Raw genomic sequence first — 18,488 nt, 5'->3', positions numbered from 1 at the left:
ATCTGAGGAAATGGGAGAATCGATGGCAGGAAGGCTCAGTGGCTAAAGGATGCTCTCACTACAGCTAAGAGGGTCTTGCTGAGGCACTGTATGGGGGGGGGCGGGGGGGGGGACCAACCCTACTTACTCTGAATGGTTCACAGCCCTATCAGAAACCGCCTCTTATGAACATTTGATATCCAAAATAAATAAATGGGGAAATGGACACATACACAGAAATCTGGGACCCATTTCTAACACAGATCAGGGAAATTGAAACGGGAATTGAAAAGGGAAACTAAGATAAATCTGATGCATTCATAATTTAAAACCAAGCCTACAGTGCACCACGTTCGACTGGCGGGGTGGGGATGGGGTTATGGGATGGTAGAAAATAGTTTCTTTCCAGTCTTTCTTTTTCTTTGTGTCTCTTTTTTTTTCTTCTTAATGTTAATGTAGCTCTTACAATTCACCTTATTTGTGCCTACTGCTGTGCTTTCAGTTCAGTGTATTTATCTGTTTCCATTTATCTTCTACTTGCTGTGTTTTCTTTTTTTCTTTTTAATACCCATCTGTAAAACGCATTGAACTGCCTTTTTGGATGTTTGTGAAGGAAATAATAAAAATCATTATTGGAAAAAATCAGGTTATCTGATCCAAGCAATGAGACCAAGTTGTGTTTTTCACATATCCTTTACCCTCATACTGTCATCACGCCTTCTCTCATGGGCCTACTATGCTACTATGCACAGGCCGTAACCAACACACAATAGTGCGGAGAAGTGGGGGAAATGTTTTAGTGTAGTTTGACATGAATAAACACGAGTAAGCTTTGATAATGCAATCTTTGGATGACAGAATAAAGTGAACCATTTTCATGCTCCCATTTTGTGTTTGAGTGGGATTGAGTAGAAGAAAGAGAAAGAGAGTAGAGAAAGTAGCCTACAGTCAGCACTCGAGTTGAGGGGGGATGGCATCCCCCCTGAAATAAAAACAGTCAAAATCCTCCCCCTTCTAAAACTGCCATCCCCCCTTTCCATCCCTTATGTCATTTGATCAATGAACGTGGTTTTACTGCTATTTCAACATTTAGTTTTGCGCATATTGAGTAAAATACTGTGGGCGAGGGGGGGCACGCACACATGCAATGACATTTTTACCAAGTCACTGACACTGAAGTCACTGACGCTGTGGGGATGCTAAAATTGTCCCCATTATGATAAAATCCACCATCCCCCCTGATTTTCTTTTACAACTTGAGTACTGCCTACAGTAGGCTACATGGGACAGACTGGGTAGGAACGTAGCCTACGGTAGGCTACATGGGACAGCAGAAGGTGTCTATGATATCAGCCCACAGTTGATGACATAATTGGCTCACCTTTCTACCTCTCTGCCCTACATTGTAATGTGCTGCCCATGACAGACCCATGAAACACTCTCTTGGACAAGAGAGATGGTTCTGTCTGGATACATTACTGCCCCGCCGCCTCCTTCAGCATACTGGGCAGTGGAAAACGTTGATGACAAACTGGCTGAGAGACAGGATCACACCTCCCCCCAACCCCCTCGTAGCCCACGGTAAATCTCTGCACATTACCCATTCGAAACAGACTCTTTGAAAAGACAGATCATGTTGTCTGCAGGAATTAGGCTATTAACCCGACCCCCCCATCTCCAGCCTGGAGCAATGCTTTGATTGTTTATGTGTACAAGAACACAGCATACACTATGTCACTTCAGCCCAATCAATGAGGACAATATGGAGAATCTTTTTAATCAAGAGCGCAAGGATTTCTGCAAGTTTCTGCTTGTGAATTATCCTCAGAAGCCACTGGTACAAGCCTCATATTTCTGTAGCACTCCATTTACGCATTAGCACTTCAGCCAACCTCAGTGGTACTGTGAAATATAGTTATAAGTGGCTTTCATGAATGAAGCTCATTACAGTAAGGACTGTATAATGGTAATTTAATCAAAGAGAATCCAGTAAACTAAGGGGGGATTTCCCCTTGAGTCCAGATGTTTCTCTGTTTTGGCGGAGACAGCCATGACTGTATAATAATTCCCAGAGCTACTTCTGGAAGTTTTACTGTATGACCCATTTCCTCGCCCACATGCAAAGCACTACTTTTTCCAAACTAATCAAGATAATTTATATTAAACCGATGTCAAAGTGTTTGACGGTAAACAGAATAAGAGTGATTAATGTAAATGATTACCGTCGATAAACCCACCAAACATTCCTCATTTAAAGCTTTCTTTCTTCCCCTCCTGTATGTTGCTTTCATTCCACAGACAAAAGCTCATAAGCAAACCTAGAAAAGAATACAATTCAAATAGATTTATAGCTTCTCTTTATTACAAATATGCAAAATTCCTATACACCAGAGTCTTTTAAAGACAAATAATTTAAACAAGGACATGAAAAAGCATTTTGGAATCTTTTTTTTTTCAGCCGATCGAAGATGTCGACACCAATGGTTGACACCTATGAGGCTGAGGGCTGCAAGCAGAGCTGTAACATACACAAAAATCACAGATACTCAATTGTGTTATCTCTGACAAGAAAGGATAAACTGGGAATAAAAAGGCCCCTCAAATTTATTTCTAAGACAGGCGGTATGTTTGTTAAGCAGTAGTTGAAATGAAATAGGCTACACACAAAGCCCGCAAAGAGCACCAAGGGGTATATTCTCATTTCCTTGCGCACCGGTCGGTGGTTTATGTGTCAAATGTGCTGCAGATCTCCAGCACCTAATTCTCATGTCAGACCAGTAGCCTACACCCTGTGGGGTATATTCTCATCACCTTACCCGCGGGGATATTGATTTAAACGCCAAATGTGCTTGGGAATCTCCAGCACGGATTCTTATGTCAGCTCAATTACGCGCCATTGTGCCAAGTGTACGTTTGGGGCAGAGGAATTCATAATTCTCTTACGAATATCATAGATATACAGGCGCTCATCTAAATAGGCCTACGTTGCGCACAAAATCGACATGTTCCCTGCATGCTGGAGAGGCTGCGTTCAGGTTTTTGGGTGTTAGTAATAATTGTACTCTTGGAGCGATGTAAGCTCATCCAGACACTTGTTGACGGTTGATTCAACAGTAAACAGGTTTGTTCAAGTGACACTAAAATCTAAAACAACGCAATGCACAGGCTACAAAACAGTTACATTGTAAAACACAGTAATAGCAGCAGCCGTTGCCTATTCAAAATGAATAATGTGCTTTAAAAAGGAAGTTGATTTGAACATGTTTGGCGTTTTACCATGTTTTACCAAAGTTACAATCAGAAACGAAGATCTTTTTTTTTTTTTTTTTTACAATGTTAACATCTTTGAAGACCCCTTGAAGGCTTACCTATGCAATTTGATTTAGCAACTCAATACAAGCACCAGGGACAGAGATCACACATGTGACACATTCTAATACTTTGGTCCTCATATCGGGATCTGATGTAATGATCAGACTTTTCTTTAGAATAAATGTGAATACATTTCCGCGTTGTTGAAAATCAACGACACACATCGCTAGTCAACTAACACAGCTTGTTTTGTGAGCCTGCTAACAATGTAAAGTAGTGTTATTATAGTTAACTAGGTAGCAGTGGGGATTACTCACCCAATCCATTTCGTTGCAGTATTTTGGCTTGACTAGCGAGTTTGTGTTGTGATTCTTAATAACCTTGAAAGTGTTTCAAAAGAAAAGTCTGAACATTTTGATTGGTTGCCGATATGAGGACCAAAGCATTAAGCCGTGGCACAAATGATTGATTGATCAACAGGTAGGCCTGCGAAATAATAATTTTGCAAGCAGTAAGCAAGTAAAGTTTCAATAATTTCATTGAAATCGATTTGATCAGATGGTTTGGTTATTGAATTGCCAGAGAGGACAGACACTTGGAGCTGTTTTGAAAAATCTCCCTCAACAAGCACAATCCTCACATCAACATTTTCACCTGGGAAATATTCTCTCCAATTTAACTCCACTGCAAAATTATGATTTAGGAATAAGATAATGATGACATTACAGTTTTCACATTTTACTATCTTTCCAGAAAGACTGCTTTCACTTACCCTAAATATAGGTTTTTATGGGAATGGAAAAATCGATTTGATTGCTCAGATATGATTACAGTTGGCAGAGGGTGTGATTATCAGAATGTGTCATGTGGGTGTGAGACATGCTTAGAGACGGCTGTGGTGCAGAAGGTAGAGCCGGTGTCTAATGATCGCAAGGTTGGCAGATTGGCGGTTCTAACCCCGGGCTGGCCACATGTCGAGGTGTCCTTGGGCAAGACACTGAACCCAAAATTGCTCACAATGAGCGGGCCGGTGACTTGCATGGTAGCTTGCCACCATTGGTGTATGACTGTGTGTGTGAACGAGTGATTGCCATTGAAAAGCGCTTTGGAATAAGGCACTATAAGTCAGTTCATTTACCATTTCAGTCCATTTCCCAATTGGGAATACCGAATCTTCTTAGTGCATAAAAGGTGCAGGGTGCAAGGAAATCTGAATTTGTGGAGTGAATAGGATGTTGTAACAATACTCATGGTTGCAAATGCCCCTGAAAATCTTCCTCAGTAATACTGATAATTTCAACAGCATATAACTCGGTACATTTTCCTTAATCATACATAAACAATAATAATCTGCGCTTATCTTCACAGGTTGACAAAAGTTGTCATCGTCAGGACAGAAGAGAAATACAAGCAGCCCACTGGGCCTAAAAAGTACCAGGCTTTTACTTATATTATATATATATAGTACGTATAAATGATAGAAATAATAGGACTACAGTCTATGCTCACTATTCATGTTCTTCATACCAATGGTTGATGTGCTGAAAATGGCTTTGGCACAATGTGGTCTTCCAAATGTAGCCGCCGGTAAATTAGCTGGAGTGTACAGGACAGGTGGTTCAGCATCTGTTGAGCTTTTCAGATACAACATGTATACCACTTGAAAATCATTTTATATAACTTTGACAGTGATTAGGCAATTCCAATAGAATTGGATGAGAAACATTGTCTGCTCTCAGCTCCGCAGTTTCTCAGGCGTATGATAAATCCTCGTTATTTACAGAATCTTTAGAACACATGAAGGTACGTGGCCTTGGAGTCCAGTCCTATAACGTTTCTGGCAGTGCACCTGTAGAAGCCTGTGTCTCTCTGGGTTGGGTTCTGGACGATCAGAGAGCCTTGTGGGTGGAGGTACTTGTTCCCAAAGAGTCGCGGCTGGGCGCTGACCGCCAGTCGTGTCCTGTCCGGCGTCTCCCACGCCACTTCTGCCTTGGGGATACCGGTGGCGACGCAGTTCAGTTGGACCGCCACACCCCTCCGAGCGTAGGTCACAGAGGGAGGCCCGTTGGTGATGCGAGGCGGGTAGGCGATCACGATGACCGGCACCGAGAGTAAGGAGCTCCCGTACTCGTTTGCCGCGCGGCAGACGTACGAGCCCCTGTCGTAGACGGTGGCCTGTTGGATGGCCAGAGTTCCGTTGGGTAGAACGGCGTACCGGCCGGCTCTCTGCGGCTGTCCCAGGACCACCCCACTAGGCAGGGTCCACGTGAGCCTGAGGGGGTCCCCGCTGGACAGACAGTGAAGCAGGAGGCCCTCCCCGGTCATGATGCTGACAGGGGTGTCGTATCTGTTGTTGATCTCCGGCTTCCTCCCTGGGGTCAGAGTGATGACGCGCTCCACCAGCCCTGCGACGTTTCTCCCCAGGCAGCGGTACACGCCTGCCTCAGAGACAGAGGGGTTGCTAATGACCAAAGAGCCGTCTGGCCTGTGGAAGAATTTAGAAAACTGGCGTCCACTTGTGAGAGGGGAGTTGTTGGGGACGATCCATGTGACCTGGGGCATGGCAGGACCTTCGAAGGAGCAGTTGAGAGTCATAGTGCTGCCTACGGTCAGAGGCAGACTCTCTGTCTTGGGGCCCCGGAGCTGTGGCCTCTCTACGACTTCCCTCACCTCCAGGTGAACCGTTAACCTCGACTCCCCTCCCTCGTTACGAGCTACACAAACCATTTGGCCCGAGTCGGTCTTCTTAGGCGAGCGGATGTCCAGAGTACCGTTGCGGTGGACGGTCATCGCGCTGCCGTAATAGGGCGTCGGGAGGATGACGTTCTCAGGTAAAACCCACATGACGCGGGGGACAGGCGTACCCGTGGCCTTGCAGTCCAACATCTGGCGCTGAGCCCTGACAGCCGTCACTCTGACGGAGTTCGTGACACCCCTGAGACCGTTGATCGACGGAGGGCTGACGAGAACGTCCACTCTGGTGACTTTGAGGTCCTGGCCGGCGCTGTTCCGAGCCGAGCAGGTGTAATTACCGGCATCGAAGCGCTGGGCCTTTTGGATCACCAGCGTCCCGTCGTTGTGGACCTGGTATTTGTCGGAGGCGGAAGGGATGACACGGCGGGCGGGAGACACCCATGTGATGACAGGAGTCGGCTCTCCCTTCGCGCTGCACTTCAGTGACACCGTCTCCCCGTAGAGAACCCTGGTGACCTCATGTTGACCTTTGTCTCTGATCAGCGGAGGGTCTACGACCACCTTGATGTGGACCTTCATCTCGTCCTTACCGATCTGGTTCTCGGCATAGCACGTGTAGTCCCCTTCCTCTCTCATGCCCACCTCGTTGAAGAAGAGGGTTCCGTTGTCGAACACCACGTACCTGCGCGTGCGCCCCCCCCCGCTGGCCCTGTCTGTCTGCTGCTTCAGAGTGTTGATCATGGTGCCGTCGGGTAAGGCCCAGCGGATCTCTGGGTTAGGAAGCCCGGATGCCACACAGTCCACCTTAAGGTCTCCCCCATACATCACCTTCTGACTGGCCAGCAGCTGCTTCTGCTCAATCTTGGCTGGCTTCGTCAACACATTCACCCTCAAAAGCACATAGTCATCTCCCATCTTGTTGCGAGCGACACATAGATAGTCCCCGATGTCTTTCTCAGTCATAGAGTGGATGGCCAGAGTTCCGTTGGTGAACACCTTTATCCTGGGGTCATAGCTGAAAACCCCCCCCAAAAAATCAATTTCATTATTTTCATTACATCACGTAAATACTTTATGTTTATTGGTACTGTAGTTTGTGTTTGACTAGTTACACAATAAATACATTATGTTGTCCCTATACTTGTGTAATAACACTGTTGTCATAACAACATTGTGTCAAGATGTTGTAGTAATTAAGTAATTGCATGGTATATGGAATTGAGTAGTTTGTGTTACTACACTGGAATAAGGAATGTTTTTTAGTGAAGGATCTGTTTAGGGAGGTTTGTATGTGTGGTTAGTGTATTCATGTAAACTGCTGTATTGTATTGTTTGTCACTGGTATTGTATCTTGTATTGTATATTTGTTTTATTTAATTTATTTCCCTGAATAAATAAAGATGTAATAATAATAATCCACATTTTTTAATGTTATGTTACACAAGTCGAACAAGGAATGGCCGTTGCTGCACTTAAGCAATAGCATAAACCGCTCAACAAACACTGCACAAAACAAATACTGCACCAAAAAATGGTGTGTCTAGCCTTTTCTGTCTTAACTTATTTGTGCCTATAGCACCGGTTATAAACAACATTTCCTTAAGATGTGCTCTCTCTACCTCTCTCTCTCTCTCTCTCTACCTCTCGCTCTTTCTCTCTACCTCTCTCTCTCTCTACCTCTCCCTCTCTCCTTCTCTCTCTCCTAACATCTCTCTCCTCCCCCCCCTCCCTCCCTCCCTCCCTCCCACCCTCCCTCCCTCTCTCACCCCCTCTCCCACTCTCCCTCTCCTAACATCTCCGCTCCCCCCCCCCATACTTTTACTTCATTGCAACATAATGTAAAGAGTCATTTTTAGGAATATTTCAGAGTACCTGTACTGGGAGTCCACCAGCTTCTTAGAGGGGGTTCTCCAGATGATCCGGGCCTCTGGCTCTCCTGTAGCGATGCAGTCCAGACGCAGCCTCCCCCCATAGACCACGTCCGTCATCTGGGGAGAGGAGGAGGTGATCCTGGCCTTGGCGGAGGAGGCGGCGCTCCTTACTACCGTCAACACGGTGCTTCTTCTGGAGGCTCCCACAGCGTTACTGGCTAGGCACTCGTACCTCCCGGCATCCCCCTGACCCAGGCCGCGCACGAACAACGTCCCGTTGGGGAAGACAAACAGGTTACCGCCGTTCACGATCTGCGAGGGGAGGAGCTGCACTCCGCCAGGTGTGGTCCAGCGTGTGATGGGCGGAGGGGCGCCCTTAGCCGTGCAGTGGAGGAAGGCTGTGCTGCCCTCGGGAAGAGACACGTTGTCGTAGCGGGCCTGCTGGATCACCGGGGGCAACGTGGCCACGTGGAGACGCACCGAGACGGTGTCGGCCCCCGTCGCGCTGCTGCCGATACACTTGTAAACCCCCCGGTCTGTGTAGCTAGCGTGAGTTATCCGGAGGGTGCCGTTACTGAGGAGGGTCACCTTCTGTGGGGCTCCGCCGGTGGCAGGGGGGGGGCCAGCGAGGTGCATCCTGTCGGGGAGAACCCACGTCACCCGTGGGGCGGGGTGCCCCTGGACCTGGCAGTCGAGGTCGATGCTGTCTCCTAAGTACACCGTGGCATCGCGGTACCGTGGCTGAAGCACCCGGGGATGCTGGGACAGCACCACGAGGGGGACCACCATCTTGTCCACGCCGTACTGGTTCTGCACCATGCAGAGGTACTGACCGCGGTCCTGTGGCTGGGTGTTTCTGATGACTAATGTGCCATTTGAATGGACTTCAAATCTTTGGACCCTGGTGTTCTGGGCAACACTGGCTCCTGCATAAATAAATAAATAAAACAATGGATGTTAACAGAAATCCAGTAAATGATACACCATAACTGACGTTATTCACACAAAATGCATCCATCCTACAGCTCTGTGCTGTTATGTCCTCTGTGGCTCAGATGGTAGAGCAGGGCGCTAACAACGCTTAGGTTGTGGGTTCAATTCCCACTGGGACCATATATACTGAAAAATTTATGCATCCACTGCAATGTAAGTCGCATTGGATAAATGCATCAGCTAAATGGCATAAACCATTATTATTAGATTATAATTAGAATATGGTTTTAACATAGTAATAATAATTACCAGTAGTTAGCAGCAACAAACAACATATGTAAGCTACCTACAGTAACCATGGTCACTCAGTCCGTGGTCACTGGTCATAGGTAGGCTACCTACAGTAACCATGGTTACTCAGTCCGTGGTCATAGGTAGGCTACCTACAGTAACCATGGTTACTCAGTCCGTGGTCATAGGTAGGCTACCTACAGTAACCATGGTTACTCAGTCCGTGGTCCTAGGTAGGCTACCTAAAGTACTATACTATCAATCATCATCAATCAAGCACTACTATCGGTATTTATGCATCCAGTAAGTTACCCAATGGGTCTGACACATGACGTTTGTATGGATGATTTACTTGCAGTTAATGTAAAGGTACTCTGCCCTTCACAAGGAGGGCGCCTCATGCCAGGGGCTCATTTTGACAAGGCTATAATTGTTTCTTTCAAACAGAAAGTAGAACAACTCTTTGAACAGCTGAAACAAAACACATTATTATCTGGCGGACAGCTTATTATTACTAAATGTCAATGTCTCCAGTGTTATTAAAGGAAAATGGACATCTACATCCATAAACCCTTCTTTAGCCTATGTATCAAACATAATGGGTAGCTGTTACAAGGACTATGCACTTAACCCCTAACTGTGCAGACTATGTTTGACCCTGTGTCTAGAGCAAAGGATAACCAATTCCAACAATTGACTGACAAGTTGATTGCATGGCAATAAACATTTTCTTTCTTGTTACTGGTATTTTCCTAACCTTTCTGTTAGGTTAACAGGCTCAACGCATGGGCTTGGTTTAAAGAAAAAACTTAATGCTAATACAATTTTGACAGAGATATAGCCTATGTATACTTGAAAATGTAAAAGATTGGCTATGTAATAAGAGTGGGAAAACATCAAACATCATACATACCAGTTGAGACTCTGGTCCAAGAGAGGAAGGGTTGAGGCTCCCCAACAGCCACGCAGGGCAGCTGTGCGTCTGCCTCTGCCTTCACTGTGACCGCCTGGACATCCACGTTGTTGACGATGCGGGGCCTCCCTCTGACGACAGGGTCTCCTGCAGGTCGCTGTCCTGCCACACCCTGAGTCACAGAGGGTGTGGCTGTCCTGTCCCTGACAGGGCTGTGAGGTCTTAATGGAGACCTGGCTGTCGTTTGAGATGTGGTCGTCGTGGGAACCAGAGGGGTTGTTTGTTGTCCTGGCTGTTTTACACCGTGTGTTAGTGTTCTTGTTGTTTTGGGCTCTGTGGTGGTTCGTTTTGGACTGTCACTGACTGAACCCGACTCGGAGTGAGTGGACACACTAGTAGGATGAGAGTCAGGTGACCTGCTTCTGCTGTCTGAAGTGAGAGTCCTCTGGTCAGGGTTTAGGATTCTGCCACTGTGACTGTCAGGGATGTGGTTTGGATCCTCCGGGGGGGGTCCAGACTGTGGTTCCGTCCCGTGTCTGGTGGAGGGTGTGTATGGGACTAGGCCGTGTGGCCTTACTCTAGAGGGGATAACTGGAGAGGTCATCAAGAATGTGGAGGCGACAGGAGTTGGAGATGTCGCTGCATCATAAAGTGCTATAGTAGTCGGGACATTTTCTCTTCTGGAAGGTGATGCCTCTGTCTTGCCTGTGGGAAGACTGTCTTTGTTACTGTAGCCCCCATCAAAGGCAGAGCTAGATTTGATGATGGGGACAGTTTTTGTTCTCCTCGATCCCTGATAAGAGCTTTCAGATGTCGCAGGCATCTCTGTGGTAACCTGAGTCATCTCCTGCGCTTCCTCATAAACGATGGCTTTTGTTGTACCAGTGGGGGCCTGTGTGCCATGGGCCGTGGTGATGTCACGCTGCAACGATGGAGCAGATGAGGAATAGGGTTGCGATGGAAGCTTGCCATTGATCTCTTTGAATGGCATCTTTTCAGACTCAGCAGATTTATATGGACGGTCTGATTCGTTGAGCTCGACATCTGGTTGCACTCCATGTCGAGTGTGAGAAGTCTCCGGAGTCTTGTCAGAACTTGGCACAGAGCTAGGGTCTCCTGTGATGCCTCCCCTTTGGGTAAATTCTGAGGGTTTAACTGCAGGAAGAGGGATTCTTGTAAAGCTCTCCTCACTGACTGCCGTGGATGTGTCCCTGTGCACTGTAGATCCACTCTGGGAGGCTCCTCCTGGGGCTGTTCTGTGACGACTCGTCTTTTCATGTCTTCCTCTCGTTGTCGTTGGAGACGTGGGTGCAGCTGTTGTCCTCCTGAGTAGTGGCTGCTCGGCTTCTGGTAAAAGAGTGGCCTTTGTTTCGGACCGAGTGGCAGGTCTCACTGAGGAGGTTAGGCTGGCCCTGTCGTCGTATAAAGAGCCTGTGTTCTCATTGTGACTCAGTTTGCCTGATGACGTTTCTTGGCTGTCAGTCAATGGAACTGTGGTATGAGCTTTGGCTGTTGTGCTTTTAGCCTTTTCTGGTGTTACTATTCTATGCCATGTGGCAGTGGTTGTCCTGGTCGTTGTTAGAAGGGCGTCCATAGGTGTGGCAGTAGTAAAAGCGCTGGATGGATTTGGCCTTGCCTTTTTCCTATTAGGCCTTCTCCTCCTGCCACCATTCCTCCTCCTCGAACTAGATGGGTTTTGGACACTAGTGGGCACTTGACCGGGTGTTTCCTCACCGGTCATGTTTCCTGTCAGAGTGGGTTTGGTCATAGGGGAGGCAGTAGGGAGCAAGGACGGAGGGTGTGAGATGTCTAGTGTAGTGTGCTCCGGCTGACTCTGTGTGGCTAATCTAGTTGTGGTCTCAGTAAGAGAGTGAACATCAAATCGTTCTTTTTCCAATTCAGAATAAGCTTTAACGGTGGTTGACAATGTTGGGCCAAGTTCACCTCTGTCTAAATATGTCTCTCCTCTCTCGTTAGAGCTGTTTACAACGCTAGCTTCACTCCCACCCTCAGACCCCTCTTTACCCTCAGACAGCGGTGAGATATCAAACACTGGAACTGCGTCACTGTCTGTGGTAGTGCTTTGATTTTCCCCCAAAAGGTTGTCATATGACACACTGCTGCTTGTAACATTCGCATTAAGCTGGCCCCCTGTCTGTGAATTGCTGAGCGTGGTACTGTACTGCTGGGGACCAGATGTGGGCTGTGCGATATGTGTTCTAGTCGTAGTCGTGTTTTTGTTATCATTGTGTGGGCTGTGGGTCTGTGACACGGTGGTGGGTGTAGACAGCTCATTCTCTGGGGTGGTGTCCTCTGATGATCCCTCCATGTTGTCTTGTTGAGTCTCTGATTTATCTTGATTAGCCTTGGCTGTCTGTGTCCCCTGCTTTCTCTGTGTGGGGGGTTGAGCAGATCTGTGCGGGGGGTTGAGTGTGGTAACGTTACTCTGCCCGGTTCTGTCCCGAATCTTTGCCAAAATGTCAGCCCATTTCTCTGGATCGATTTTGTTGTTTTTGGCCACATTAACCCTTCTCCTTGTCTCTACTGTTTGTTTCCTGTCTGTTCCCACACGTGACCCTGTCGTGGTGGGTTTCCTCGGCAGAGGTCGTCGGTGCCACGTGTTTCTGAACGGATGTCCGCCGCGTCTGCCTGTGCTCTGGCCCCTCCGCCTCTGCAGTAGATCCACGCGGCTCTTGGGGACTTGTCCCTGAGTTTCCTCTTCCCCTGACGACTCCTCTGGGTCTTCCGTAGGGGCTTTTACTTTCGTGGAGACGCCCGAAGCAGACTGGGGCCTCGCGGGGAACTTCCTGAGTGGCCGTATCACGGCCTGCCTGGTGAGAGTCACCTTAGTAGCCAGCGAATCGACCCCGTGTTGATTCATCGCCACACACTTGTAATATCCACTGTCCGTCAGCTGACTTTGTGTTACTCTCAGTGTCCCGTTGGAATACACGAAAGCCCTGGACGAGTTGGCTCTGAAACTCACTATGTCGCTGTTGGGAAGAATCCAGTCGATCTCCGCGTCGGGAGAGGCGGCCACGACGCAGGGCACGGTGACGGGTTGACCGGCGAAGCCCTCCACAGACGTGGACCCGTGCTCCTCCGCGGTGGGGGGAGGACTGGAGGACTCCTCGACAGTGAGGCGGAACGGAAGGACACTGAGGTCACCAGGCACATGGGCGATACAGTAGTAAATACCTGTGTCCGAATGGCCCACAGCCTCAATAACCAGTCTCCCAGAGTCGGACACAGACATTCTGTTGTTGTCTAGGCTGCTGTAGGGAGCTTCCACCTGGGAGCCGTCTGGCAGCATCCATCGGATAACCGCGTCTCCAGAGCTCAGCACGTTACAGTCCATTTGGCTGCGGCTGCCCACGACCGCGCTCAGCGCCGTCCTGGTGGTGTTTGTGGACTCTATCACCACCCATGACCTCTGCCGTCTCCGCACAACCTCCGCCTCCACCGTCTCCGAGGCGCGGGTGCTGAGGATCAGCTTCACGCTCGTCCCCGTGGACTGGGGTCTGTTCAGCTGCAGGTCCATGGACGTCTGCATGAGCCAGGTGGGCTGGGCCACCACGTCAGCCCGCACCCCTGTGTAGTACAGGGCGTCTCTCTCCAAGTCTTGTCTGTACCGGTAGCTAGGCACCGGCTCTTTAGTCAGCATCATCTCCCGCTGCAGGTGAGCCGGCACGTCGCTGTAGTAGGCGATGAGCCGCCACAGCCGCTCGTAGTTCTCTCTGTCGATGGGACACTCCAGGTCCACCGAGAAGGTGACGTTGGTGGCCAGCTGGAGCGGGTTGGGTTGGTCCCAGCTGACCTTGGCGGTCTCCCTAGGCTCGCCGACACTGCACACCAAGTCCACTTTATTCCCGTGCTCATCGGTCAGGCCCAGAGAGACGTTTCCGAAAGGCTGCTTGAACTCCTCGTGGGTCACGACGACCTCACTTTCGATGTCCTCCGGTGCCGCCGCCGCCGGCCTCGCGGGGGAGATGATGACGGGGCGGGTACAGACCAAGTTCTCCAGCTCCAACATCTCCTTCCCCAGCAGGTTCCTGGGAGAGGAGCACGTCGGGCACAGCTGGTTCCCGGCAGAGGCCCTGTCCTTTTTACATTTCAGCACACCTGTGGGAGAAGGAGGCGAGAGGAACATTAACATGGGGATTCTGTCATACATCAGTATTTAGAATTCTGGTTAGGTTTTCGAAAACACCAGCCTGTAATATAAGATAGGTTGAGTTTATGTATTATTTTTAATCAATAAAATTAATTAATAGGGTAGATATAATAATAATAATAATAATAATAATAATAATAATAATAATAATAATAATTCATTGTTTTTATATAGCGCTTTTCCGGGGCTCAAAGGCGCTGACAATATGGGAAAAACAGAAAACACAGAAACAACAAGCAACAGATAACATGAGCACATAGAACACAGTTATATATATATATATATAGTATAGTATAGTATATTATGTACTGTATATAGTATATACATAACCTGGTGAGGATTTGTCCCAGTTGCGAAGCCACTTCATCCTACAGTCGCAGGTCCAGGGGTTCCCGTGCAGGTGCAGGTTCTCCAGGTGAGGCATGCCTTCCAGCATCTTCTGGGGCAAGGAGGTGAGGCCGTTGTCCGACAGAAACAGGTTCCTGAGGGTGGAGACGTGGAAGTGACCCATCAGGGAGAACGTGGCGAAGGTGGACGGGTGGAGCTGCTGGAGACGGTTGCCCTCCAGTTGGAGGAGGCGCAGGGCGGTGAGGCCCTGAAAGGCGTCGGGGTGGATGAACTCCAAATGGTTGTGGTCCAGGTGCAGCCTGGCCAAGCTCCACAGCCCCTGAAGAGTGTGTCTGTTGATCTGTTTCAGTTTGTTGTAACTCATCTTTAGCATCTGAGGAAAGATGGTTGAAAGAGGTGACTGAGTCATCTTACATGTGTAAAAATAGTCTTAAGTAGTAAAAAGAAAAAAGGACTGGAATTATATAGTGCCTTTATCCAAAGCGCTTTACAACTGCCTCTCATTCACCCATTCACACACACATGGCGGCAAGCTACCATGCAAGGCGCCGGCCCGCTCACTGGGAGCAATTTGGGGTTCTGTGTTTTGCCCAAGGACACTTTGACAAGTGGCCAGCCGGGGCTCGAACCGCCGATCTGCCGACCTTGCGATCATTAGACGGCAGCTCTACCTCCTGCGTCACGTTTCGTTGTATGGTACCTGTACTATATCAATGACAATAAAGACCATTCATTCATTCATTCATTCATTCATTCATTCATTCATTCACAGTCGCCCCTAGTTCTGTATATAGAAGGTAAGTTAGCTGAGGTCACATTTAAATGTGATGCATAATGAGAATCAATTCATCTGATAGTAAATGTGTAAAACATGTGTGTCAGTGCACCTGTAAGGACATCAGGTCCATAAAGGCTCCATTGGGAATGTTGTGGAGATCGTTCCCATGCATCATTAGCAGCTCCAGTTTCCTCAGTCCAGCCAGAGACTTCTCTGTCACTCTGTTGATGGTGTTAAACCTGAGGAAGCCACGACACAGGCAATTATAGAGAAGAATAAGTCACAGTTAAAAAAAACATTGACTACAACATGAATGGGTGCATAGTAACCAGGTATAGGCCTGATGAATATCATGATATTAGATTCAACTCTACAGTCAAATGCTCAACACACTCTACTATTACACTGGAATGTAGCCTACCTCTAAACACATCTTAATTATAAACAAATGAAATAAACATTTTGTAAAATCAACATTGACATTTGGAAAGGACCCTGACATGCATTCTGCAGCTTGTCAATAAGCCAATGATTAATTATACCCTCGACTCCCATGTGTACTTGTGTACATAAGGTTCAGATATAGGAAAAGTTAGGATATTTATAGCATAGAGTACAGCACAGTGTTTTATTGTATAGTATAGTAGTATAGTATAGTAGATAGTGTACATAGCCTTTATTTATGTAAACCAGCTCTTTTCCCTTTTTTATTTTACCCTTGGCCCTCTTGTTTTTAGTCTTTTTTCCTAGCACCAGGGGAGCCCCCCCTACTAAATTTCTTTGTATGGTACCTGTACTGTATTAATGACAATAAAGACCATTCATTCATTCATGTAAACAATCGCGTACCCCAGGTTCATGCGCTCCACGTGTCTGGGGATGCCCGCGGGCACCGTGAGGAGGGAGCGGAAGGTACAGTGCAGCTCTGTGGCCTGGGGACAGACGCACGTCCTGGGGCAGGGGAGAGAGGCGACACCTGGCAGCACCGTCAGCACCGCCAGGGCCAGTACCAGCACGGCCGGCCGGGCCATCTTCAGCGGGGTCCCACCGTCCCCAGAGAGGGTCCCACAGAGAGGGGTCTTATCACAGCTAGTCGAGGGTTCGGATTCGTTACAACTAACCACGACACAACAGCAGCCAGAACACACAGGTACGGTAAATCGTGACGTTAGAATTATAAGGTTCTATCTCCATTTTTGTCAAAATTGAGTTTTTTTTACATAATCTGATCCATTAGGTGTTTATTAATGCCTGTGTGGTGTTATTTTAAAAATGTTGACATTTTTGAGTTAGTAATTAATAAAATACAAAGGTTCCATCTCACAAAACATAATGGAATGTAAAAACTTTGACGCTCAATATCTCTGAACTGCCCTAAACGGAGATAGAACCTTCTCATTCTAAGCTCACGAAATAGCAAACATCGACAGTGAATTCAGTTTATGATGCATGGGGTGTGATTGATTTATTTCACAATGGGCCAAATAATCCCAGCCTATTATATTCATTGGCAGGCATTAGGGTGCGTCGTAATTTTCGTATTGCACTTAAAATACATTACAGTACATTAATCACACTAAACTTGATGGAGTGTCCCTGCACAAGTGCCATAACTGAAGGAAATGTATAAAGTACATCTTACCTCAAAATCTTGAATATCTTTTAATAGGGCAAGACACACAGTATCCCGTTTTAACATGACTTTAGTGTGTAGACACGGACGCTACTCCCCAGATGCGCATATCTCAGACGAAACGAGTAACCCAGAAGTCCTCTGTCAAATATTGCAGAACTAATTTCCAACGTCCCAATAAAACGTTCTAATGAATCCAATATCCATACAGAGATATGGATACGGATAATCTTAACGACAGAAAAAAATAAAAAACGTTTACCGAATGGACTGAGGAGGATGCGCCCCCGACCGACAGCAGGACTGACTGGCAAAACTTTTTCCAATCCGCTTCTTTAGAGGGACTGGACCCAAGGAGGGGCGACAGAGTGGTAACAGTGAGAGAGTGCAGAGGTAGTGGGCTACAACAGCTACAGACAATATATCCTATATAGCCTCCGTTTTCATTACACTGAAGGCCTATTGAGTGACTGGGTGAGTTCATGACCATGTTAGAATGAACCACAGTAGCTTAACTCTTCATCAAAGAAGCTACAGGTACAGTATTTCTATAGAGACAGATCATATTGATAGGAGACGTGGATTTTTAGAGCAGAGAGATAGGCCTACATAACAACAAACTTGAAGAACAGGAAAGAGCAAGTCCTTACTATACAACTGACTGATAGTGGCTATTGCTCATGGTGGCACTACCAAAACAGAACATTGTCCGTCATTCATGGGTGGCACCGACAGTCTTACACGCTGAACCTCTCTGTGTTGTAATCTCATCTAGGGACTAAGTGAAGGGTAAAGCCCACGCCCGAGGTAAATGTTATGTTGTTCTTAAAGCACTAATTAGTTATTCACCCCCCACCCCTCCTCCCCACACACATGAGCATGAAGACCTACAAGAGCGTCAATTTGCGACCACTTCAATAACCCTTGTAGTAGGTCCGATTTTTGCCACTTTCCCGTTCACATCAAGAACACAGAACCCTGCCCTGGTCTGTTTGGTCTGTTTCAGGGAACATTCTCACCACTCGGAACTCTGAGTTTAAAAACGTTAAACATTTTCAAAAACATTTTAAAAAGTGACTCCCCTAAGGTACCGGAACTGTGAGAGCACTGCACCATATGAGTCCTATATGTCTTGAAGCCAAGGCAGCTCTCACTCACACTGATGTCACACCTGGGGAAGGAAGGGTTGAAAGGTCAGAGGATCAGTGACCTCACAGGCCGCCGGTGTCCATTTTCTGATATACGACAGCCTGAAAAGTGACATCCATCACTTGTGGCACTTCAATCCAACAGCACACCTGCACAAACAACACACATAGGTGAGGTCATTAGCGAGGAGACAGGAGGAGACTCAATGTAGTCCAGTATTAACCTCACTGTCACTCGCTGCGATAGCAGAAATGTGCAGAGATGTCATTGAGAGACAATGTGTGTTAGACCCTAGAGGAGGGTGGTTGCGTCAGCTCTGGATTCATTGGATATATTGCCTAAGATAACAAAATAAACTTGAACAAACTACCTATGAACTGGTCATATCACGTGTGTTCTGTAGCCATTAAAGG

General features: G+C 47.4%; 1 protein-coding gene across 1 annotated transcript; it reads right to left on the bottom strand.

Moving 5' to 3' along the window:
* Nucleotides 1–5,079: 5,079 nt before the first annotated feature.
* mxra5a (matrix-remodelling associated 5a) lies at nt 5,080–16,324 on the bottom strand (the record flags this gene model as incomplete). The annotated part of the gene is made up of 7 exons (XM_080527616.1): nt 5,080–7,000; nt 7,858–8,782; nt 9,994–10,165; nt 10,358–14,115; nt 14,498–14,888; nt 15,403–15,532; nt 16,143–16,324. 7 exons carry the CDS (start codon nt 16,322–16,324, stop codon nt 5,080–5,082), a joined length of 7,479 nt encoding a protein of 2,492 aa, XP_080383742.1.
* Between the last annotated feature and the right edge of the window lie 2,164 nt (nt 16,325–18,488).

This window comes from Nansenia antarctica (assembly GCF_963989245.1).
Source record: "Nansenia antarctica genome assembly, chromosome: 3".
Lineage (NCBI taxonomy): Eukaryota > Metazoa > Chordata > Actinopteri > Argentiniformes > Microstomatidae > Nansenia > Nansenia antarctica.
Note: the sequence above shows the minus strand (reverse complement) of the source record. Positions and strands in the feature narration are given on the sequence as shown.